Source organism: Camellia sinensis, chromosome 2 (genome assembly GCF_055761805.1).
Source record: "Camellia sinensis isolate YWXY chromosome 2, ASM5576180v1, whole genome shotgun sequence".
In the NCBI taxonomy this organism is placed as follows: domain Eukaryota; kingdom Viridiplantae; phylum Streptophyta; class Magnoliopsida; order Ericales; family Theaceae; genus Camellia; species Camellia sinensis.
Window position 1 is genome coordinate 175,324,058 of NC_138962.1, and position 24,761 is coordinate 175,348,818.

General features: G+C 43.7%; 1 protein-coding gene across 1 annotated transcript in view; it reads left to right on the forward strand.

Annotated features, from left to right (window-relative positions):
- LOC114296412 (ketol-acid reductoisomerase, chloroplastic-like) overlaps positions 1–24,761 on the forward strand; it is a 121,672-nt gene that overhangs the window by 16,732 nt on the left and 80,179 nt on the right. Inside the window, exons 3-6 of the mRNA XM_082913212.1 lie at positions 4,938–4,992; positions 5,093–5,233; positions 6,412–6,639; positions 6,718–6,835. Coding sequence (XP_082769338.1) covers positions 4,938–4,992; positions 5,093–5,233; positions 6,412–6,639; positions 6,718–6,835 — 542 coding nt within the window. The remainder of the gene's footprint in view (positions 1–4,937; positions 4,993–5,092; positions 5,234–6,411; positions 6,640–6,717; positions 6,836–24,761) is intronic.

The window sequence follows — 24,761 nt, forward strand, 5'->3', positions numbered from 1 at the left end:
AGAGCTTGTGGATGTGTTCCTGAGGGAAGGGGATGGCCTGTCGACCAAGCCTCCTGCCCACCGGCCACCTTGCTTTTCAATCGGCCAAATGTGATGGCCGGCCGGCCAGTTTGACTGCCGGTCGGCCACTTTGATGGCCGGTCGGACAAGTGTGGTTTTCAACAGATATCTCTGTAGACAGCTGGCACAACTGTCATTCTAGGCCATACCCCAGCCCATACCTGGATGTGGGTGTTCTGAGGAGCTGCAAATTGATATATATCTATATCAATCAAGCTCTCTCAAAAAAGGAAAAAAAAACAAAAAAAAAAAAAGAAAAAAAGGAGGAGATATAACTTTGAGCAAAAAAAATCTCTCTCTCTACATTTTCTGCCTCTCTCTCTAAGGTTTAGGGCTTGTTTGTGCTCAAAAGTGCATTTTCTTTGCACTTTTGCACACAAACACCTAGTTCTCTACTCCTTTTATTGAGCTGAGGTCCTTGGAGGTGATTTTTGGGGTGATTTGAAGCCTTTTTTTTTTTGTCCAAAAGTTGCTGATTTGCTGCTGTGCTTCAAGGGTGAGCTTTTTACCTCTTTTAAGCCTTGTTTTCATAGTTTGTTTTGCCATATTTGCATGCTGTTTTAGACTTACCTCTCAACTAAAAAAAGTCTTGTTTTTAAGTCCCTAACATGTTTGTTTGAGGTCATTTTGGTGTTGGGGGTGATCTACCCCCTTTTGAGCTTTGTTTTGCCTTGTTTTGGGCCACTTTTGTTGACCTCCGAGCTGGTCTTTTCTTGGCCTTTTAACCACTAAATTCTACAGGAATTTCAGTGGTGGGGATGGGGTTTTGAGGTCCCAAATGGGTGGGGGTTGTACCCCCTCCCTTGCTTTTGTCAGTTTGTGTTAATGGCTCACCAAATAAACATGTGTTTCCATTTTCTTGAGCCCCTGTTTGAGCATGTTTTTGTGACTTTTTAGACCTGCCTTGACTCTGTTTTTGCTTGGTTTGGTCACCCTTGCATGCTTCTAATACTTGTAGTGTAATCCTACTTGAGGCTCACCAAAGTGACATGTTTCTCAAGCATGATTTGGCTCCTCTTCAGCATGTTTTTGGTAGTATTTTGGCATGTCATAACCCTGTTTTGCATTGGTTCGGACACCTCTTGCGTGCTCCATGTACTTGTAGTGCAATCCTCTCTCTAGCCTTAATGTGTATCATGTGATTAGACCATCATTCTAGCATATTTTGGCTTAGCTCTGAGAAGATTTTGTCCATGTTTTGCCATGCTTTAACTCTATTTTGGGTTGGTTAGAGCATCCCTCATTTGCTTCTTGCACTTGTAGTGTAAATCATGCTTATTGGCCTACTTTGCTTGACATTTTACCCTTTCATTCTAGCATGTATTGCTTGTGTTTAAGCATGGTTTTGGCATTGTTGTGGCATGCTTAGGGACTGTTTTGAGGCATCCTTGATCACATGACATTGTTGCATGCTTGTTGAATAGTTCACGGTTTGCATAATATGACATGCTCATGTTGCATTAGTCTTGCTTGCATGTTTGCATCCCATCCCTCTTGATCAAACATGATGGAGGTTGGGGCCCCTTTGTATGTTTTGTGTGCATTTCATTTTACATTTCATCATGCATCGAAATGCGCAATTGATGCCCCGAGGGTCGAGGGCCACGCTCCTTTGAGTCCATAACATGATAGGGAGTGTGTCCATGCATACATTTGCTTGAAAATTCCATGCCATACACTGCTTGCCCTTTGTTACTGTCAACTGCAGGTTTCAGCTGGAATATTTGGCCGGCCGACAGTGTTGAGTTGCCGACCAGCAAAGAATGTTTGGCCGAGAGCACAATATTTAGCCGATGAGAGTATTCCCATGGCCGGTAGTATATTCTTTTGGCCGGTAACATTCCACAACGCTCAAGGAGCAGTTCTGGGGACTTTCAGAATTTTTAGAGGGGCAAGGCAGTGTAAACAGAGGCAACAGTGCTATGGCAGCGAGTTTCTGGGCGTGACGAGTCAAGCATGCATCATTCATGCATCCCGAGGCGGGGCTGTGGCCACCTTCTTTCTGCATTTAATTTGTTAATTAATTAGAAATTCTGTAATAATTAATTTAGTATTAATTATTCGGACTGTAATATTTATTCGGACCCTTCGAGTGAGGGCAATTGTGTAATAAGTGTGCGTGAGTGTGTGTATGTCTCCCAACCCCACGTCTTTCTTCCCTTTTATTTACTAGCTTTCGATGGTTAGTCTAGGGCATGCTTCAATTAGCATATAGTATGATAGCATGTTTGCATCCATTCATTCGTCTTACATGCACCGGGCTCGGTACATCATACTAACTGCACTTGTATTTCAATTCCAAGTTGAATACCTGTTAGTTGCAGCATTTTCACATGCCATCTTTAGGATAGCCGAGCCTATTGTAGTTGCATCTTGCATGTGTTGCATTAGCCATCTCAACATGAACTAGGATCATGCACATGATTACTAACTAACTTCTGTTCTGGCTTGGAGTACTCGGTAAGCATTTATGCTTTAGCATACCGCATGCGTGTGAGTGTTGCCATAATAGCATGATTACCATGAGGCTAGCTGCTTATGTGATATAATTGCTTGAATGCCTGTGGATGGAGGTTGAATTAACTAAATTGGGATAACGCATTAAAACTATGAGTTTTAAGCTCACTAGATAGTAGCAAAATCATCTTTTCTAAGGCCCACCTGAGGGTGGCGAAATCTACATTTTTAGCCTACTTGCGAGTAGCAAACCATTTTCAAAACAAGCATGAAATGTTTTGTTCCAATTTAGGCGATTTGGTCTATACTTGTTTGCTATGCGCATAACATAGTAATTCTAGGCTAATAACCGGAATAAGAACACATAACATTTTCAAAAACGGATATCATGGTTAGTAGAGGCCGATCTTCGAATTGGGCAAGAGGGGGTGCTCATAGCTGACCTTCCCCAATCGTACCCAAGTTACCGAGCCGAGGCAACTTTGGTGATGACGGACACGTGGCCTTAGGCAAACGAGTCAGGGTTTCCTAAATTTCCCAAAATAAAATATTTAGGTGTCGACTCTGTATCTGGCAAAGCAGTCCATGTTTGGCACTTCTTTCAAAAAAATCTGTTTTCAAAAACGATTTGCCATATTTGGACTCTTTGATGATTCATCGGTCTTGCATTGCACTCTGCGAGATTAGATACAGGACCGTGACACCAATTGAGTCTGAACTGTAGCATGAGGCCCGAGGGCGCGTCTACACTTGGTTTAGCCAAGTAATGCATGATTTAGGTATCTTCACGCCGCAAGCAATAGAGAACTCAAACCTTCGAATTTTTAACTCAAGTTTTGTGTTTTGCCGAAGTTGGAAGATGAGAAAAAAGAATAGGATGCTCTTATTTCATTCACATTGTCGTCATCTTTTTCCTTTTTCCTTTTTCTTTCCAAATTTCTATTCAAATCCATAATTCAAAACACACCATTAGGATTTATTGTAGGGGTTCGAATTCTATCAATTTGGCTATCCAACTTGAGAGAGCGTTTGAGCTTTGTGGGCTCATTTTGAGCTCAATGATGATTCGAACTATTCACATTGTAGGACTCGTTTGAGTAGAATATTCATCTAAAAAATCCAGATGATCGGACATTGGTTGCTATATATTTGAATTACATTTGTTTTAAAAAAATGGACGACAATTATAGTTACAAGAATAACGATCCATTTTTTGTAATACAAATGTGATCCAAACATATATTTACTAATGTTTTATCATTTTATCTTTTGCATGAATATTCTACCCAATGAATTCTAAAAAGTGAACAGTTAGGATCACCAAGGTTGGCCCAAAATGGGCCTGCCAAGGGCAAATGTTCTCTTAATTGAGATGGCCAACTTGAAAGAATCCAAACCCTTATTACAAAACATTTTGGAAGTTGGAAAATATGTTCATTTACATTTTTGTTTTGAAACTCTAGACAATGGTAAAGCCTCGATTATCTATCAAAATGCATTTCTTTTCCTGATCTTAACATTTTCCTTGTTCTATTGGAATAAATGGTGCATTAAGTTTTGTCCTATTTTGATGTCAACTTGTAATTTATATTGTTGTTATGTAATGCAGCGTTGTTCTGATTTTGTGTTTACTTATATTCATGATGTTATATATATATATATATATATTAATTTTATTTGCTGGGGTAATTGATGGGTGTAAATTTTTATAAATGAACTCATGGAATCTACAAATTTGAAAGAACAAACCTTTAATTTCTTTTTCTCTTTGAGCCAGTGGGGAGGGGATATGGCTATGTTTGGTTTCAATCTATAGATCTTTTTTTTTTTCTTTTTTTCTTTTTTTTTTTGAAAACTAGAAACTAGTTTGACAAAAATAAATTTTAAAAATTATTTTTCTCATCCAAAAAGATAGAACTATATAAAAATGATAAGTGTTTTTAATTTTTTCATGAAACTAATTTTTACTTTTTTAGAAAGAATTTTTTAAACAAGTTTCCGAAAACCAAACCAAACATAGGTAGTGGTTTTACAAATGGTGGTCTGCTCCAAAAATGAACTGACCTACCTATTTAAAAAAGAAAAGAAAAGAAAAGATCTGTTTTTTTTTTTTCATTTATTGTTATTTATTGATTTGATTTTGGACTGAGGAAATTAATGCAAAAATATAGTGATTTTGATATTGGCCTGATACATTAGTAAATGCATTTGTTGGCATTGTTTTGTGTAACTTGTGAGTGAAGGGATATATTGGTAATTTTGTCTAAATGTGCAACATTTTCCCTCTATTTTGTTGGATTAATGAATTTTCATACTCTAAATTCAATTTATTAGTGCTGTCATGAAGATTTTAATAGATGAACATTGTCAATAAGAATATCTATTAATATAATGAGAAACATCATTCTTTTTCATTTTAGGGCACAGAATCTGAGGGACTCTCTTGCAGAAGCAAAATCAGACATTGTGGTCAAGGTGTTGTTTGCATTACTTTTGATATTATATTTATTTCTCCCTTTTTGTTCTGTGAATTGGTCTCTCTTAACATGTTTGTTGTGTTTGCTTTGTAATACAGATTGGTCTCAGGAAGGGTTCTCGTTCCTTTGCTGAGGCACGCGCTGCTGGTTTTAGTGAAGAGAATGGAACCCTTGGTGACATATGGGAGACAATATCTGGCAGTGATTTGGTGCTGCTCTTGATTTCTGATGCAGCACAGGTTTGTAGATTGTAAAGTTGAGGTGATACTGCTACATGATTAAACATTCTGAGAGACCCCAACTAATTTGGAAAAAGAAAGCTTATGGCTATACATTCCCATGCTTCTCCGTTGCAACTACCAGGGTTTTAAGTAAGAAAAACTGAGAATATGATCCTAAAACTGTAACTAACTTTGTGTGCTTCTTTAATGGTGCATATGAAATTGTGTCCTCTTGAAATTTTAAAATCTAGTATCTTTTTCTTTCTTTTTATTTTTATTTTTATTTTTATTTTTATTGCTGAATGTAGAAGAAATCACTACATATAAATATTATTAGTTTCTCTGTTCTTGCTTTCTGTGCTTCAAAATTGAAGTATAGCATTAAATTAGTGAATTCTTATTCCTAAACCTGCCTTCACAGCTATTGGGGTTTAAGAGAGAATATGATCTATGTATTTGTTAGCATCGTCTTGATGCTCTTTTTTTAATAAAGTTACTCCTATTTATTCCAAAAAAGAAAAAAGAAAAAAAAGAGTGAATATGATCTATGAATTCATAACTTCTGCACTTTCTCTTTAATGCTACATCTAGAAGATATTTAATTCTGCCAAATCTGCTGTTCCTGATGCTGGATGTGAAATAACTTGCATCATCCAGAAAGCTAGCAGGTTCTCCTATTCCTGGTCTTGCTTTCTGTGCCTTGTGTAATAGGTAAAGTGATCAAATGATGAATCTCTTCAATTATATGTTGTGAGTATATGAATGCAAGATGAGAGATAATTTAGATCTATAAAATCTTAAATTGATACTAGTGGCTTGCATATAGTTTATTTTAAAGAACAAAAAAAAGCCAGCATATTTATCAAAATGACAGAATTCATGGAAAGAAGGATCAGGGATCCTTCAAAGAGGAAGAAAACCAAAAAAAATACAACTCAGTGCAAGTGAAGGCCAAATAGAGGTAAATATAAACAAATCATGCACCTACTAAAAAAAAAGGAAAAAGAAGTGACTTGTCATAATAATGACAAGATTATGAGACTTAGTTGGACTGTAGTCAATTTAGGCCTAGTAATGATGAATATAATGGTGTTGGTTAGATGATTTGTACATTTTAACATGATGTGGGTGTGTGTTATGTTCTTTATTCTATTCAGTCCTCTTGTACTTGTTCTTAATTTCAATATTAATTGCAGGCTGATAATTATGAGGAAATATTCAAACACACGAAGCCAAACAGCATACTTGGGCTGTCCCATGGGTTTCTTCTTGGCCATTTGCAGTCAATGGGTCTTGATTTCCCCAAGAACATGAGTGTGATAGCTGTATGTCCCAAGGGAATGGGTCCGTCTGTGAGGAGACTCTATGTTCAAGGAAAAGAGATAAATGGTGCTGGAATAAATTCTAGTTTTGGCGTACACCAGGTATATAAACCGTCTGTGTTTTCTTATTGCCTCTGTATGTTTCATTTGACTGTAGCTACTCAACATCTTTGTGGACAGGATGTTGATGGCAAAGCCACTGATGTTGCCCTTGGATGGTCAGTTGCCCTTGGTTCTCCTTTTACATTTGCCACTACACTGGAACAGGAATACAAGAGTGACATATTTGGCGAGCGAGGTGCTTGTCGTTTTCTTCATTCTTATTTTGTTATTCACCACAATGCTATATCCAAGATCTGTTTGTTTTGATTCATAGGAATTTTACTCGGTGCTGTGCATGGAATTGTTGAGACCTTGTTCAGAAGGTATACTGAAAATGGAATGAGTGAAGATTTGGCTTACAAGAATACTGTTGAGTGCATAACTGGGAATATTTCGAAGACCATATCAACTCAGGTTAGTGATCAAAAACTTGGATTTCATCCCTTACAAGAATTTTTGTGCCTCGATTCTTTACCAGTTTTGAATTTCTTTATCTTTTCAAAACGAGTATGTTTACCTAGTCGTATGTTGCTTGTTTTATTCCCTCTGAACAGGGCATGTTGATGTAGACACCCCATTTTTGACCGTCCTCAAGACTTGGACGTCACCGTTTGAACACTCGGTGATCATCCATGTTTGTGTTCGTTTGGAGTTTCCGGAGGTCTCGGCTCGCGCGCCTTGCCTCAGGATCTCCGAACTTGACTGTTTAGTGTCTGGTTTCACACCAAACACTTGTGTTTTGCCTTTGAGGGGCAGGGTAGGGCTTGTAGACCATCCCCACCCACCACCGGCAGTGGCTAGAGGCCACCGGCTGGTTTTTGCTGCCACCGGCAATGTATATTGCCGGCCGGCACTATTTGTTGCCGGTCAGCACTTTTTAGTGCTGGCCGGCACTCTTTTTGGCCAAGATGGCATTTTTGGCCGGCCGATTACTGTGCATCTGCTTTTGCAGATATTTTAAGACAGCTGTCTTGCTTTTGCTCTCCTCCATACACGTGTATGGAGGGATCTCCCTCTTATGAAGCTTGTCTTGTAAGCTTTACAAGACAAGAAGTGCCATATAGAGAGAGGTGGGGTGTCTCTTGGCTTAAAAAGGTTAGAGACTTGATATATTTTGAGAGCCTAGGCAGCCATTGTTAAGCTCTGGTTTTAGGGTTTGAGTTAGATACACATCCTATATCTCTTTCCCTCTCTTTTGTGCTCTAGGTGTTTTGTGTCTTACTATTGCACACAAACACCTAGTGTTTCACCTTCCTCTTGGAACTAAGGTTCTAAGGGACTGATTTTGAGGTTTTGAAGTTGGATTCAAGCTAAGGAAGGCCATTGGAGCATCATTGTTGAAGAAGGCTTCAAGGGTAAGAATCTCACCCCTTTTTACCCCATTTTTGCATTGTATTTCTACCTATCTTAAATTCATTTTTAAGCTTAGTGTATAATACAAAAAAGTTCTGTTTTTAGACCCTCTTGGTTGTTTGTTAAGAGTGTTTTGTGGTTTGGGTAAGTTTGAATACCCTTAGGCCTTGAAAGGCCTCATTTTGTGCCCTTTTTTGTGAACTCCGGGATTTTGGTGTTGGGGTCTCTTCACCACTGAAATCTTGAGGGATTTCAGTGGTGAAGGTGATGCCTTGAAGTCCCAAGAAGGAGAGGGCCACCCCCTCTCCTTGTTGTCCTTGAAAAGGGCATGTTTTGGCCTCTTGAGAGAGCATTATGTTTGAGGGTGTATTGACTATGACTTGGCTGCTTTTTATGCTTAATATGTCATGTTATGCCTCTGTTTTTACTTGGTTTTGGTACTCCATGCATGCTTAGCATAGTTGCCATGTAATGCCTTGTTATGCCTTAACATGTCTTAGGTTGTGTGCCTTTGTTTCTAGCATGTTTTAGGCTTACATTTGTGAAGATTTTGTGCTTATCTTGACATGTTTTAGGTCTGTCCATAAGTATTTGGGTTGATTTTGGCATGCTTGGTATAGCTCCTTTGTATTTGGGCTTGTTGGCCTTGAGCATATGAATGTATAGCATGACATCTTTGCATTGATTTGGTGATTTGGGATCATCCACCATGTCATTTCAGTCCTATTTGCATGCCTATATGTTTACCTTGGATGCATCTTTAATGCCTCATAAGCTTGTGTAGCAATGCTCCATGTTTTGGTGTTTATGCATGCCTTTGTTCTTGAGTCATTTGGATGCCATCTAAGTGGTCCTTAGGCCTTGTATTAATGTCCCAAAACTCTGTTTTTGGTCAATGAGTTCATGCCATGTTTGGTCTTGCTAAGTGTAGTTCAATACTCTATTGGTTTGCTTTGAGCATTTGGGCCATTTGTTGCATGCTTGGCTTGATTTATTGCTTGGTTTGGTACCATGTTTTAGCATGATTTCAATGCTTATGTTGCATGCTAATTAGTCCATGATTACCCCCTTTCAAATGTGTTTGAGGGTTGTTCAATTTGTGCCTAAGTGTTGGCCTTTCAACATGTGTATGTGTGCATGTGTATTTGGTCCCTCATTATAGCATTTTGGCTACTGTTTTGGGCCCTATTGGAGCTGCCCAAATCATGTTTAAGACCACTTTTCCATTGGCTAGCATTGCCTCATGTTTGCTTGCATGCTTGCATAAGTGTATCGCCATGCTATGTTGCATCCTTAGCTTGCATGCTTAGGTTGCATTGCATCTTGCATGCATGCCTTGTTCCTTGACTTAGTGATAGGAATTGGGCCTTGTTTGGTTTGATTTGGTTTGCATGCATTTGAAATCAAAGTTGCATACTTGGTTCTTTGGGCCATCATGCATGGAAATGCGTGATTGGTGGTCCGAGAATCGAGGCACATGCCCCTTTGAGTCATTATCATGATAAGGGACATGGTTGGTGCATATATGCCTTGAATTGTGCTGCCATGCTTTGCCTTGCCCTTTGTTGCTGTCATTTGCAGATTCTGCAGGAACACTCTGCCGACCGGCAGTGTAAGGTGCCGACCGGCAACAATTCCTCTGCCGACAGCTTCATTTTGTGCCGATGGCCACACACCACTGCCGGTGGTAATTCCACTCAGCCGGTGGCACTCCTCAGTGTCCAGGGATGCAGTCCTGAGGTTTTGACAGCCTCCAGAGGAGTGAAGGAAGGAAAACAGAGGCAGCCTATGCATGGCGGCGCGTTTCCCGAGGCGATTTTCCTGCTTTCTTAATTTTAGTTAATTTGCTTAGTTGATTAGGCAATTTGTAATATTTAATTAGCTTGCGTAGTTAATTAATTTGTAATATTTATTTGGTCTCTCCGAGTGAGGGCAAATCTGTAATAAGTGTGCGTGGGTGGTGTGTATGCCTTCCAACCCCACTTTTTTCTTCCCTTTTATTTACCTGCTTATGATGGTAGATTAGGGCATCTTTAAAATTAGCATACCTTATGCTATGCATGCGTGCATCCATACATTTGTATTACATACATTAGGCTCGGTACATCACGCTAACTGCATTTGTACTTCAATTCAAGAAAATTGAATATGTGATAGTTGATCGCATTTCATATGCCATGCTTAGATTAGCCGAGCCTATCTAATTGCATCCTGTATGTGTTGCATTAGGCAATTTAACATGAAATAGGACACGCATGTTTGCTAACTAGTTTACTGTTTTGGCACGGAGTACGATGTAAGTATTTACGCTTTAGCATCCCGCATGTGTGTGAGTGTTGCCACGACAGTATGCCTGCCATGCGGCTAAGTGCTTATATGAGATAAACTGTTTTGAATGCCTGTGGGTGGAGGTTGGATTGTTTGAGTTGGAAAAACTCATTGAAATCCGTGTTTTAGCCTACTTGCGAGTAGCAAATTCCAAGGCATTTTCAAAACAAACGGATATGCAATGTTTCTTTCCAAATTAGGCAATCTAGTCTATACTTGTTTGCTGCGCGCATAACATAGTAATTCTAGGCTAATAAATGGAATAAGAACACATAATGTTTTCAAAATCGGATATCATGGTTAGTAGAGGCTGGTCTTCGGACTGGGCGAAAGGGGGTGCTCATAGCTAACCTTCCCCGATCGTACCCAAGCTCCCGAGCCGAGACAACTCCGGTGATGACGGACATGTGGCCTTCGGCACCGAGTCAGGGTTTCCTAAATTTCCCCATTTTAAAAATATTTAGGTGGCGACTCTGTATCTGGCAAAGCAGTCCATGTTTGGCACTACTTTTTCAAAAATCTGTTTCTCAAAACGATTTGCCAGATTTGGACTCTTTGGTTCAGATTAAGAACCGCGACAAAGAAAAATCGCGAGTTCGAACTGTAGTAGCGAGGGCCCCCCTCCGCGGGCGCGTGCTACAGTTTCTGGCGACTCTGCTGGGGATTTTAGAGAGCTTGACTCGAACTCGTGATATCCTGTTTTGACCTCATTTATGTGTTTCTTTGCATTGCATGTGCATTGTTTCGCCCAGGAACACAGTGTTTGCCATCTGCCATTCCTGAACGGTTTGCCGGAGACTTGTCTTGTCAAGGCATGTCCATAAGGCTGACCGGCTATGGGCTCTGACAGCATGGGAACACAAACCCCGGTTTATTGGGGCACCCCTTGTGACCATTCAACCTAGTGCATATTCAGATCCATAGTGACCATTCCAAGTTAGGACAGGTTGCTTACCCGATGTTAGGTTGTTTGAAAACCGCTGTGTGCATAGTGAAACCCTAGCTCCTGACAAAATAGGACAGGGAAACCCTACCCCAACATAGGGGTGATTGAGCTCTCTTTACTTGCTATGTGCTTCTAGAATGTGTTTCTACAGGAAAAGTACATGTCAATTTGCAAGTTTGAGTATCAGACCTGAGGACACCAGTATCAGTGTCAGTTATAAGAATTAGTTATCTGCGGGTACCGGGTTCAGTTTTTGGGAACAGTGATTTCTGGGAACAGTGATCAGCAGTAGGGTACAGTTGTTCGGCTACACCCGTGTTTGATCAGTTTGGGCTGAAATGCTGTCTGTTTTTCCTTTCAGTTCAGAAAGTCGCAGAGTTGATACAGAATAGCCAGTGTCTCCCCTTGCCGAGGCAGGATTTATGGCAGCACAAAATTCAGAAGAAATTGTGGTTATGACGGCTGCATTGGAGCAGGGAACCGCTCCGCAGAGTGAGGCCAGCATCAGTATGTCACATCCACCCAGGTCGCCCGTTGTGCACCCGGTCTGGGCTCCCCAGTTATATCAGGCTCGTGAGCCCACCACCTTTGAATTGATGGGAATGATAGGTGACCTCCAGAGGTCCGTGGCCGATCTGGCCTATGGAATGTCGGCTTCACCGCCAGCGGCGCCATATGCCGGGAATTTCATACCACAGGAGCCCTCGCTACTGGGGCGGATTGTGATAGAGCTTAGCCAGCCAGAGGTGGCTTCCAGTTACAGTCGCGACATGCCAGCACCGACCCAGACCCTTGATCAGGCTGAGGCCAGAGGAAAGGACAAGGCAAAGGTAGATGCCGATCCTATTGAACAACTGCTGTGGGCAGTCGAGGCTCTGAAAGTCAGAGGGATGAACAAGCAACAAACATCTGCGATCGTGACCAAAGCTGTAGATGACGCTTTCCCCACTCCAATCAAAGGCGGTTCAAGCCAGGTAGAAAATCGGGATGGGCCCCGTCATGCCCGGACAATTCCTGTCGTTCCCAACCCTGCACCGGGAAAGGGTCAAAAAGCCAAAGTAGTGCCAGCCGACCCTTTCGCTAGCGCATCTGGCAAGAATCCTCAAACTTCAAAGTACCTGCCCCGAGGGCGCAGGGTCTTTCACGACCTCCACATGCCTTTGTCTAGGGCATTGCTAATATTGGCGAAGAATGGGCATCTTAAACCTTTGGAGCCTCGGCCACTCCCGAAGAATCTCCCCGCCACGCATGATGCTACCTTGTACCACCAACAGTCCGGTCACAGTACCGATGGTTGTTCCCGCCTTCGTCATGAAGTGCAAGATTTGATCGACAACAAGGTTATCCTCCCACCCACCTCAGGCAAGTCCGTCACCACCCAGTTGTTGGATTTCGAGGGCTCAGATACTGCGAGTATGTGAAGTGAACCGCCTGCGGGCGACATTTGGTATATTTTGGATGTAGCGTCTGGCACGCATTTTTGAGCATCGGTGAAACCGAGTTTTGTAAATCCTGGCTTGGATATCGAGTCAGTCTTTTGTTTTGAGTCTGTCTCTTTGTCTTGAGTCAGTCTTTTGCTTAAGGGTCTGTCTTGTTGTATCGAGTCAGTCCCCTTTGTATATAATACTAGGTGATTCTGGGGTTGTTGTCCCGAACGCCGTTTTGTTATTCTCTGTTTTTGTTTTGAGTCTGTTTCTGCCGAGGGGCCAGTTGCACCAACAAATCCGAACGGAACAGCTGTTGCTATCTCAACTTCATGCTTGCTTTCAGCATAAGGGTTAGAGAATTTGATTGGGTTGACAGTACATCTCGCCTGCTCTCCTGCGCGCCAAACTTATTGCATTAACCTAAGTTTTTCAAAAACAAACCTTTTGAACACTGCGGTGATGAAAACAAAGAGGAAGGAATTCCTCGGGTTTTGCAAAATTTTGATCATTTTGAGAGAAAGAGAGGCGTGTTAAGCTTTTTTTTTAATGAATGAAATCATGCTTATCGGCGTGAGTACTGGGAAAGATCCTGGCCTGATCCAGATTGGTTCCACACTATCTTCGGCGCGAGCGACTTGTCGCTTTCTTAAAAACTTTCAAAAACAAATGTTTTACGCGGCCCTGTGAAGACTTGTGTGGAATCCCTCTTGAGGTCGCGCAGCCTAGGATCACTCTTAGCCTTAAGATTCAACCTGTTCGTCTTCAAACTTTGAACCCGTTCAGAACGTTCAGAAGTTCAACGGTCAAACGCCATGAATGGTCTATATGGCCAGTTTCGAAACAGCCCTCGAGCAAGAGGCACCAAAGCCGAATCAGAAGGAGTGGATCTCGCCGGAAGAAGCTCGTGGAGCAACCGGGATGGATTCTTCTGCAAATCATTGCAACAGCCGTTCTCCTAGACACAGAGAGGCTTCAATTCAAAAAAAAAAAAAAAAAACCATTTGGCATGGACTTGCTACACTTTTACCCTTTGAGAGGCTCGCTGGGCCGAAAACCCGGAAGGGCGACCCAGGCAAAAGTTAGAGCAAGAGAAAAATACAAAAAAAAGCAAAAATACAAAAAAAAAGAAAAGAAAAAAAAAAGATGAAAAAAAGAAGAGAAAAAAAAGAAAGAAAAAAGAAATAGAAAATGAAAAGAAGCTCGCAAGGTCGAAAACCCGCATCGGGCGCCTTGGCAAAAGTGAGAGCCAAACAAAGTGAAGGTTAAAATACCCGAGTGTACCTTAACCGGAACTACGTAAGGCTTGATTCCCATGTTTGGGATACGTAGGCAACTTCATCATGAAGTCCAGCCCCCAACGCTTTCATAACGTCTCAGTCCATGCAATGGTTTCGATTTCATCCCAAAGTCTAGTCGCCAACGCTTCCAAGGCGACTGTGTCCATATATTTGTTGTGACCGCCTTCGTCATCTCTGTGTCCGAGTGTTCGACCACCGCCAATGAAGACTGTCTGCGAACTGCTGCGGCACCACCCAAACAAGGGGCAACTTTCCGTTGCCACGAGCCGCCGTGAGCCGCCATTCAAACTAGGGGCAACTTTCCGTTGCCTCCCACCCCCCTTCAAACCAGGGGCAATTTTCCATTGCCTCCGATCCGAGGTTGCGCATCTCGAAGAGTAAGTTCCATGCTTGTCGAGCATCAGCTGTTTGAAAAATAGTTTTTGAAAATTTTTACTGAGGTTGACTATTTTCTCGAAAACTATTCCATTTTCCAAAACTGGACCATTGTCTTGGACTCAAAAGGAAAATTTTTAGTGCTTACAGCCTGACTCACATGGTTTTCAAATCAAAAATCGAACAAGCACGTTAATCCGACTCCCATTTTGATCAAAACTGTTTTAGTAGAAAGCAAAAACAAAAAATGGTTAAAATGATGAATTAGGGCACAGTTGAGTCAGGCGCTCTGTTTCCCCCGTCATCAACGTACTCGCCAGAAGAGCGCTCTACCCGCCAGAAGAAATAGCCGTGAGCTAACGGCATTGGGCATGAACCCGCAACTTCCTATTCATCCATCAATCACCCCAGGGAGGGATGAAAAATGAGAGAATGAAGAATAGAGAGGTGTAAGTTGAGAGAAAAGTGAGGAAAAGGGTTTTGAGAGAAAATCCGAGCTCGAGAGCCGAGTGATGTGAGAATCACAAATCAGAAAGGGTGGGAAACAATGCCTAGAGAAACTGGCTCCTCGTGATCTGAGGTCCCCTGTCTTCGTCAGCGCGTCTGTATGTCGTGTCTTCGGTTTTGTTTACCTCAACCTTTGTTTTAGGTCTTTTTCGAGCGTGTATCGTTGTGTTTAGGTTGTGTACCTATAAATGAGTCCTCCCCGCTGCGATCAATTGTATGCTCGATATCTCGGTTTGAAAAACCCTCATTCGATTTCAAAAATCATTTACACTCGGAATGCTGTGCCATTCTCTACATTTGAATGTGTTTCGACTCCAACCGGTTCCATCTTTGAGCTCCGTCTTGTCAGATTGGGCTGTTTGTTCGGGGTGTGCTATGTGCAGAATGAACCGAATGCTGTGTTATGGGCTGTATGCAGATTAATCCCCAACAGAGTAAGGGCTGTGTGTCCAAGAATCAGGCAGTGGGTTGCTTGGGTTATTTTGCTGTTGGCTGTTTAGTTATCTGATTATTACAAGTGCAAGTGTTCAATTTTCAGATAACCAATTAATTTCATTTACATGGAGGTGTGGCATGATAGAATGCGATGCAATGCATTAGATATGTAAATGTAACACTTTTTAAGCGAAAATCTGTTCATTTCATAGTCTTTTTCAAGTACAAAGTTTCGAAGAAAACAAAATCTGCCTGCGACAGTACAAGGTAATCTAACTACCAAGGAAAAGAGGAAAAGTACAAGAAAGAAGAAAAATGACAAAAATCCGCATCTGTGTCGAGCACTCCAAGGGCCGTCAGTCTGTCCTGGTCCTCTTCCTGGACGAGGGTCCAGGGGCATCATCAGCATCATCGTCAGAGCCCGAGCTAGAACCGCCTCCGGTCTCCTCCTCCGATGACTCGGACTCCGCCTCTGCCTCCGCCTCTGACTCCTCGTCATCATCATCATCCGGGACTGGAGCTCGCGAGCTGCTCCCGACATGAACGCGCCCCGCCTTGGAGCGGGGGAATACTCTGCCCTCCTCATCTCTCCCTCGAACGGGGACGGAAGGTCCAGCTAAAGCACCTCCTGCCATAGGAATCTGGAAAGGAGGCTGAAAAAGCACACAAAAGGGAAATGCATCAGTATACTGTAGAGAGTTTATCAGTGCAGAATGCAATGCAGAGTCCAATGTATGAATACCGTGAGCAGTCTATCAGTGCAGAATGCAATGCAGAGTACGGTGTATGAATGCCGTGAGCAGTTTATCAGTGCAGAATGCATTATATGAGTACAGTATGAAAATGCCGTGAGCAATTTATCAGTGTAGGGTACAGTGCAGAATGCAGTGTATGCAGTGTATCAGATGCTGTGAGATCAGTGTATCGGGTGTTGTGCCGTGCATCAGACTATGTGAAGCAGTGTATGAATGGTTTGAGGCCAGTGTAAGAAGAACATACCGGAATGCTGTAGAGGGCTAGGAGGTCTAATGTCCGCTGAAGCATCCCCATCATCAAGGCATTCATCGCCAACGACTGACGGGTATACCCAGAAGAAGCCTGCAAAAGTGTCAGATGCATTAGTATTCTGTGGAATACCAAGTAAACTGAAATGAATAACTGTACAAAATGCAGTAATACATACCGGAGGTAAATCGGGGACGCCGATGAGCTCGTGACCAGCCGGTGGAGGGGCGAAGGGGATCTGATAGGTCGCCCCACCCTGCCCCTGGAAAGTCAGTACAGCAGGCAGGGCAGGCCAGCCAGTCCCCCGTCCTCCCTGCACTCCGCCCCTGCCACGAACTCGGGCCCTCCTCGCAGCCCCTACTCCAACTCCCGCTCCAGCCCCAGCCGCCGATGCCACAGGCCTGGCCCCCACCGCTCGACGGCCGCTCAGAGGTCGCATCAGGTACGTCTGCACGTACTCCCGATAGTCTCCGGTGCCTCTGAAGCCGGCCTCCTCCCAGCCAATGGTGTAGTCATCCATCTGCTCGCTGGTGAGCCTCTCGGTCTCCCTCATATCCGCAGGAGGGTGAACCGGGACTATCTGCTCAGGTAACCCCAGGGTCTGGCGTAGGAAACGCTCCCCCAGGTACCAAGCCCGACAGACCGGGCCCTCAAGCAAGATCCGGAAATGCGAGGTCTCCTCCGCACCAGCGAACCGATCCTGCATCGCCGCCGGCAAGGGAGCCCACGGCCGCCATGTGATCTGAAAGTGAAAGACAGTTTGTTATCTACTGTTTTGGAAATATACAGTGGGAAAGCGAAGCTTAAATGAACTGCAAGTAAAACATACCTCGGTCGGGGTAATGGTGTCGAAGTATCGGCGGAAAAACCCGAAAGTCTCTCGCGGCCGCCGAGTGCATCTCCCGTCAAAGCGCTGTGAGAAGGGGACGACCAGGGGAGTCTCTGTGACCGGTACAGGAACGAGCCTAGGAAAGTAGGCGTAAACCCACAACTGCAAGATAAATACCAGTGCATTTATCAGTTGAAGCAGAATGCAGAATAAAGCTGAAATGGCAGAGCCGTATGTTGTGCAGTGTACAGTGTACAGTGTACAGTGTGAGCTGTGTGCAGTCAGTGTAAAGCAGAATGTATGTGTGTGCCGTGTGTACAGTATACAGCAAGTGTAAAGCAGACTACAGTGTGTGCAGTGTACAGAGTACAGAAAGTACGAGACAGAAATGAAAAAGCGGAGAAGAAGTGTACCTCCCAAGCCCGCCAGTAGCCTCCGAGCAGCTTGTCGCTGCCGCGAGAAGCCGAGCTCATGTATCCATAAAGGGTGGCCAGAGCGACGCCACCCCAGTCATAATACAGGATGTCCCGGACGTCCACCAGTGCGCTGAGAAGACAGAGAGGCACGGTGTTCGCCCGATCGGCGAAGATGGTAGTCCCGAACAGGAACATGAGGAAGCCGCGAGCATACCTCTCCACGTCCTCCTGGGTCATCTGCGCCTCCTCCTCCAACACGAGCTGGACCCGAAACTGTACCTCGAACCAGGAGTATCGAACGAAGCCTGGACGAGCAAGAGGTGGGGCCTCCCCCAGTAGATGGACCTGAGCGGCGGTCCACTCATCCATGTCGATGTCGAATGGGATCGGATCCCCCCTACCCCGATGCCAGTGAGCATCGAGAAATCGTAAGGGGTCATCGTCATGTCCCCTGCAGTAGAAAAGTGAAAAGAATCCGTGGTGTCCCACCACCTCTCCCCCAGAGCGGCAAGGAGAGGTCTGCATGTGGAGAGCCTGGAGAGTCCTCGGCAGAAGGCGCCGAAACCCGCTCGATCCACGATGCGTCGGACTGCGTCAGGGAGCTCATCGTACCACTCCCGAGCGCCAGTATTCCCATACCCGCGAATGGTATGGGAACCCTCCTGTAAACAGAAAATAACAATTGCAAGACAACATTCAAAATGCAGTTTTGAAAAGGCAGATAAAGCATGTGTGCAAGTTTGTCAGATTTAAACAAATACCGGGTGCCGGTGTGCTTACAGTGAAATACGTGTGATGTGTCAGCGTGTTTGGGTGTTTCAGAACAGATATAGCATTGTGTGCAAATTTAACAAATTCAGACAAATACTGGGTGCCAGTGTGTATGCAGTGGAATACAGTGAGTGCAGTGTGTTTGAGTGATTCAGGGGTAGTGCAGTGTGTGTGCATGTGCCAGTCTCAAACGGATATCAGTTGTATGTATGTTTACAGTCAACTACAGTCTATAGCATGTCAAATTCAAGCAGTTAAAGAATACAACTAACTATGACAGTTTTGTATCCTACATTGCGGAAAGTAAAGCAGAAGAAAGAAAGTGACCTCGGAAGTGCCGAATGAAAGGTGGGAGGTGGGCTCGCGCAGTAGTAGCTCAGGTGCCACATGCCTTTCAAAGCTCCGGAACTGACGCAGGCCGTCGGGGGGCAGAGCATGGATCGCCGGTCGGTAGGTCGCCGGGTCGAACGGGCGCTCGCTCAACGGTAGGAGCTCGACCCCGGGATCCATCTCGTGGTCCGGGGGAGTCCCGCCACGTGGAATGTCGTCCGCCATATCGAAAATGATGAGAAAATGGCCAGAGGAAGGAAAATCGGGCCGGAATACGAAGAGTCAACCGGAAAGTCAACTCCCGAGAAGGTCGGAAATGGCCGGGAAGGCCGGAATATGAAAAGGCACGGGAATGAAGAGGAAAACGAGGGGAACAAACCCCGAAAAGGCGAGAATGCCAAACGAGGCACCGAAACAAAAATGTGATCGGTGGAAAATGTCCGAAACGCGAAGAAAATCGCGAATCCGACGACGAAATGGGCGTAGAACGCGAAGAAACGGAGAAACGAGGAGAGGGAAACGCTCTAGAGAGAGAGTGTGAAGGATTTCGGCGGAAGAGGAATGAGAAAATAGGGTTTTGAAACCCTATTTTAAAACACCCGGAGTGAAAAGTCGAATCTGCCCCGACTCAGCAACTGTTTGCCGGTCGGCAATATTTTGTGCCGGCCGGCAGTATTTTGTGCCGATGGATTGATTTTTCAGCCGGTGGACAGCCGGTGGCCTCCCCTCCCGGCCGATGATGCTCCCACAGCCTTGTTTAGGCCATATGAGGAGTTTTTGGTCTTCATAGCTCAAGAAAGTGCAAGAAAGTGTACCTCCGATGGTCAACCGGCCTCCGTTCTGACTTCGGACTGCATCTGTCGTGCGTGGCACTCCAATTCATACAATGTTTATCCTTTTCGTATCCTTTTGACTTTTACAAGGTCCAAAAGTTGCCCCATGTGTATCGCAAATCAATCGCACTGTTTTGTGCATTTCAAACCGTCGCACTGTTTTGTGCATTTCAAACCTGCGCACTGTTTTGTGCATTGTATTTCACTCGCGCTGTTTAGCGTATCGCACTGTCTTGTGCATTTCAAATCATTCGCGCTTTCTTGCGCATCGCACTGTTTTGTGCACCTTACTTGCATTTTGCATGCATCCTATCGCGCTATCTTGCGTACCTCGCTTGTACTTATTAGTACATTGCATTGTTTTGAACACAAACCGGCTTCGCGTAGCGTATAAGTCCAATTGTCAAAATCTTCTTTCATATCATTTTCGCATCTTGTGAGGCATGCGTGTCTCATTTGTATCACCTTACATTCCATATGGCACGCGTGTCGCACTTGCATCATGTGCATCTCAAAAAAAAACAAAACAAAAAAAACAATCATAAGTGCATTGTCATGCATTTCCATTGTAGCTTGCATGCATCCATTGCATTTTTCCCAGTAGTCGCATCGCACTGCATTGTCATGCATTTTTGTAAACATCCATCCCATTGCATATTTGTAGATATTGCATTGTAGATTACATGCATTCATTGCATCGCCTTCCGCCTATGGCTTGCGCCTTTCCAGGTTGAGCTTGGTTCGGTATGTGCCCTTACTTTTCATGTTAAAACACAGTTCTGCATGTGTATCGCGCCAATTCCACGCTGATATGTTGGTTGAGGGTTGCGGCACCTTTTCTGTGTTACACATGGTTCGTATGTGTACATGCCTTTCCTAGGTAAGATTTGGTTTGGCTTGCGTGCCATATCCATTGTATCCATATCCATTCCATTGCATATTTGTACATATTGCATTGTAGCCTGCATGCATTCATTGCATCGCCTTCCGCTTATGGCTTGCGCCTTTCCAGGTTGAGCTTGGTCCGGTATGTGCCCTTACTTTTCATGTTAAAACACAGTTCTGCATGTGTATCGCGCCGATTCCACGCTGATATGTCGGTTGAGGGTTGCGGCACCTTTTCTGTGTTACACATGGCCTGTATGCGTACATACCTTTTCTAGGCAAGATTTGGTTTGGCCTGCGTGCCATATCCATTGCCATCTTCCTAGCATATCCATATATATTACATTGTAGTGTAATTTTTTCATCCGGCATTAGGATCGTAGTCCTTCCTCCAGCGGGTCGTTTCCCCACTTATGTCAATTCCACCCAATACTTGTTCTTGCGTTTGTCTACAATGCTCATAGTTCAGTTGACCGTTCTATGGTAGACAGACTTGTTATCTCCATCAATCTATTTGACATAGGTATGGTTTTGAACCGCTCGTGATTGGATCGTGATTCAATTGCTTTGCATGTAGCTTGCATTTTTTCAATTACATTGCATCTTCATTTGCATTGTTTATACATTGTTTTGTATATATTGCATATCGTTTTGCATCCGTTTTGCATCCATTTTGCTTTGTCATGCATGTTGCTAACAATATTGTACCTGTTAAGTTTGTTTTCTTTTCAGGCACGATATTGTATGTATGGTTCATTTGAGGTTGGTGCAACCAGACGAGTCGCACAGGTATTGTATCTCCCGAGTGAGACGTATTGAGAATTGCATAATTCTCTTACATCCTTTCTGCATTGTAGTGTAGTTCGGTGTATGCTAGCTTAAAACCGTCGCATGTATGCTTCGTTACAGCTTTCTTTGCATGATCATAAGTTATGCTCGGCTTCGTGCATTGTCTTGCATTTTGCCCCTGCCTTCGGGCGCATATCTTGATTGTCTTGCATGATTGTCTAAGTCTTCGGCCTTGTCAAAAATGGGTCGTCTCTGGGCTTTGACATTCACTCCCGTCATTGTTATGACTTTCGAGTTCTGTCAAAGAGGGGCAACTGTAGACACCCCATTTTGACCGTCCTCAACACTTGGACGTCACCGTTTGAACACTCGGTGATCATCCATGTTTGTGTTCGTTTGGAGTTCCCGGAGGTCTCGGCTCACGCGCCTTGCCTCAGGATCTCCGAACTTGACTGTTTAGTGTCTGGTTTCACACCAAACACTTGTGTTTTGCCTTTAAGAGGCAGGGTAGGGCTTGTAGACCATCCCCACCCACCACCGGCAGTGGCTAGAGGCCACCGGCTGGTTTTTGCTGCCACCGGCAATGTATATTGCCGGCCGGCACTATTTGTTGCCGGTCAGCACTTTTTAGTGCCGGCCGGCACTCTTTTTGGCCAAGATGGCATTTTTGGCCGGCCGATTACTGTGCATCTACTTTTGCAGATATTTTAAGACAGCTGTCTTGCTTTTGCTCCCCTCCATACACGTGTATGGAGGGATCTCCCTCTTATGAAGCTTGTCTTGTAAGCTTTACAAGACAAGAAGTGGCATATAGAGAGAGGTGGGGTGTCTCTTGGCTTAAAAAGGTTAGAGACTTGAGATATTTTGAGAGCCTAGACAGCCATTGTTAAGCTCTGGTTTTAGGGTTTGAGTTAGATACACATCCTATATCTCTTTCCCTCTCTTTTGTGCTCTAGGTGTTTTGTGTCTTACTATTGCACACAAACACCTAGTGTTTCACCTTCCTCTTGGAACTGAGGTTCTAAGGGACTGATTTTGAGGTTTTGAAGTTGGATTCAAGCTAGGGAAGGCCATTGGAGCATCATTGTTGAAGAAGGCTTCAAGGGTAAGAATCTCACCCCTTTTTACCCCATTTTTGCATTGTATTTCTACCTATCTTAAATTCGTTTTTAAGCTTAGTGTATAATACAAAAAAGTTCTATTTTTAGACCCTCTTGGTTGTTTGTTAAGAGTGTTTTGTGGTTTGGGTAAGTTTGAATACCCTTAGGCCTTGAAAGGCCTCATTTTGTGCCCTTTTGTGTGAACTCCGGGATTTTGGTGTTGGGGTCTCTTCACCACTGAAATATTGAGGGATTTCAGTGGTGAAGGTGATGCCTTGAAGTCCCAAGAAGGAGAGGGCCACCCCCTCTCCTTGTTGTCCTTGAAAAGGGCATGTTTTGGCCTCTTGAGAGAGCATTATGTTTGAGGGTGTATTGACTATGACTTGGCTGCTTTTTATGCTTAATATGTCATGTTATGCCTCTGTTTTTACTTGGTTTTGGTACCCCATGCATGCTTAGCATAGTTGCCATGTAATGCCTTGTTATGCCTTAACATGTCTTAGGTTGTGTGCCTTTGTTTCTAGCATGTTTTAGGCTTACATTTGTGAAGATTTTGTGCTTATCTTGACATGTTTTAGGTCTTTCCATAAGTGTTTGGGTTGATTTTGGCATGCTTGGTATAGCTCCTTTGTATTTGGGCTTGTTGGCCTTGAGCATATGAATGTATAGCATGACATCTTTGCATTGATTTGGTGATTTGGGATCATCCACCATGTCATTTCAGTCCTATTTGCATGCCTATATGTTTACCTTCGATGCATCTTTAATGCCTCATAAGCTTGTGTAGCAATGCTCCATGTTTTGGTGTTTATGCATGCCTTTGTTCTTGAGTCATTTGGATGCCATCTAAGTGGTCCTTAGGCCTTGTATTAATGTCCCAAAACTCTGTTTTTGGTCAATGAGTTCATGCCATGTTTGGTCTTGCTAAGTGTAGTTCAATACTCTATTGGTTTGCTTTGAGCATTTGGGCCATTTGTTGCATGCTTGGCTTGATTTATTGCTTGGTTTGGCACCATGTTTTAGCATGATTTCAATGCTTATGTTGCATGCTAATTAGTCCATGATTACCCCCTTTCAAATGTGTTTGAGGGTTGTTCAATTTGTGCCTAAGTGTTGGCCTTTCAACATGTGTATGTGTGCATGTGTATTTGGTCCCTCATTATAGCATTTTGGCTACTGTTTTGGGCCCTATTGGAGCTGCCCAAATCATGTTTAAGACCACCTTTCCATTGGCTAGCATTGCCTCATGTTTGCTTGCATGCTTGCATAAGTGTATCGCCATGCCATGTTGCATCCTTAGCTTGCATGCTTAGGTTGCATTGCATCTTGCATGCATGCCTTGTTCCTTGACTTAGTGATAGGAATTGGGCCTTGTTTGGTTTGATTTGGTTTGCATGCATTTGAAATCAAAGTTGCATACTTGGTTCTTTGGGCCATCATGCATGGAAATGCGTGATTGGTGGTCCGAGAATCGAGGCACATGCCCCTTTGAGTCATTATCATGATAAGGGACATGGTTGGTGCATATATGCCTTGAATTGTGCTGCCATGCTTTGCCTTGCCCTCTGTTGCTGTCATTTGCAGATTCTGCAGGAACACTCTGCCGACCGGCAGTGTAAGGTGCCGACCGGCAACAATTCCTCTGCCGACAGCTTCATTTTGTGCCGATGGCCACACACCACTGCCGGTGGTAATTCCACTCAGTTGGTGGCACTCCTCAGTGTCCAGGGATGCAGTCCTGAGGTTTTGACAGCCTCCAGAGGACTGAAGGGAGGAAAACAGAGGCAGCCTATGCATGGCGGCGCGTTTCCCGAGGCGATTTTCCTGCTTTCTTAATTTTAGTTAATTTGCTTAGTTGATTAGGCAATTTGTAATATTTAATTAGCTTGCGTAGTTAATTAATTTGTAATATTTATTTGGTCTCTTCGAGTGAGGGCAAATCTGTAATAAGTATGCGTGGGTGGTGTGTATGCCTTCCAACCCCACTTCTTTCTTCCCTTTTATTTACCTGCTTATGATGGTAGATTAGGGCATCTTTAAAATTAGCATACCTTATGCTATGCATGCGTGCATCCATACATTTGTATTACATACATTAGGCTCGGTACATCACGCTAACTGCATTTGTACTTCAATTCAAGAAAATTGAATATGTGATAGTTGATCGCATTTCATATGCCATGCTTAGATTAGCCGATCCTATCTAATTGCATCCTGTATGTGTTGCATTAGGCAATTTAACATGAAATAGGACACGCATGTTTGCTAACTAGTTTACTGTTTTGGCACGGAATACGATGTAAGTATTTACGCTTTAGCATCCCGCATGTGTGTGAGTGTTGCCACGACAGTATGCCTGCCATGCGGCTAAGTGCTTATATGAGATAAACTGTTTTGAATGCCTGTGGGTGGAGGTTGGATTGTTTGAGTTGGAAAAACTCATTGAAATCCGTGTTTTAGCCTACTTGCGAGTAGCAAATTCCAAGGCATTTTCA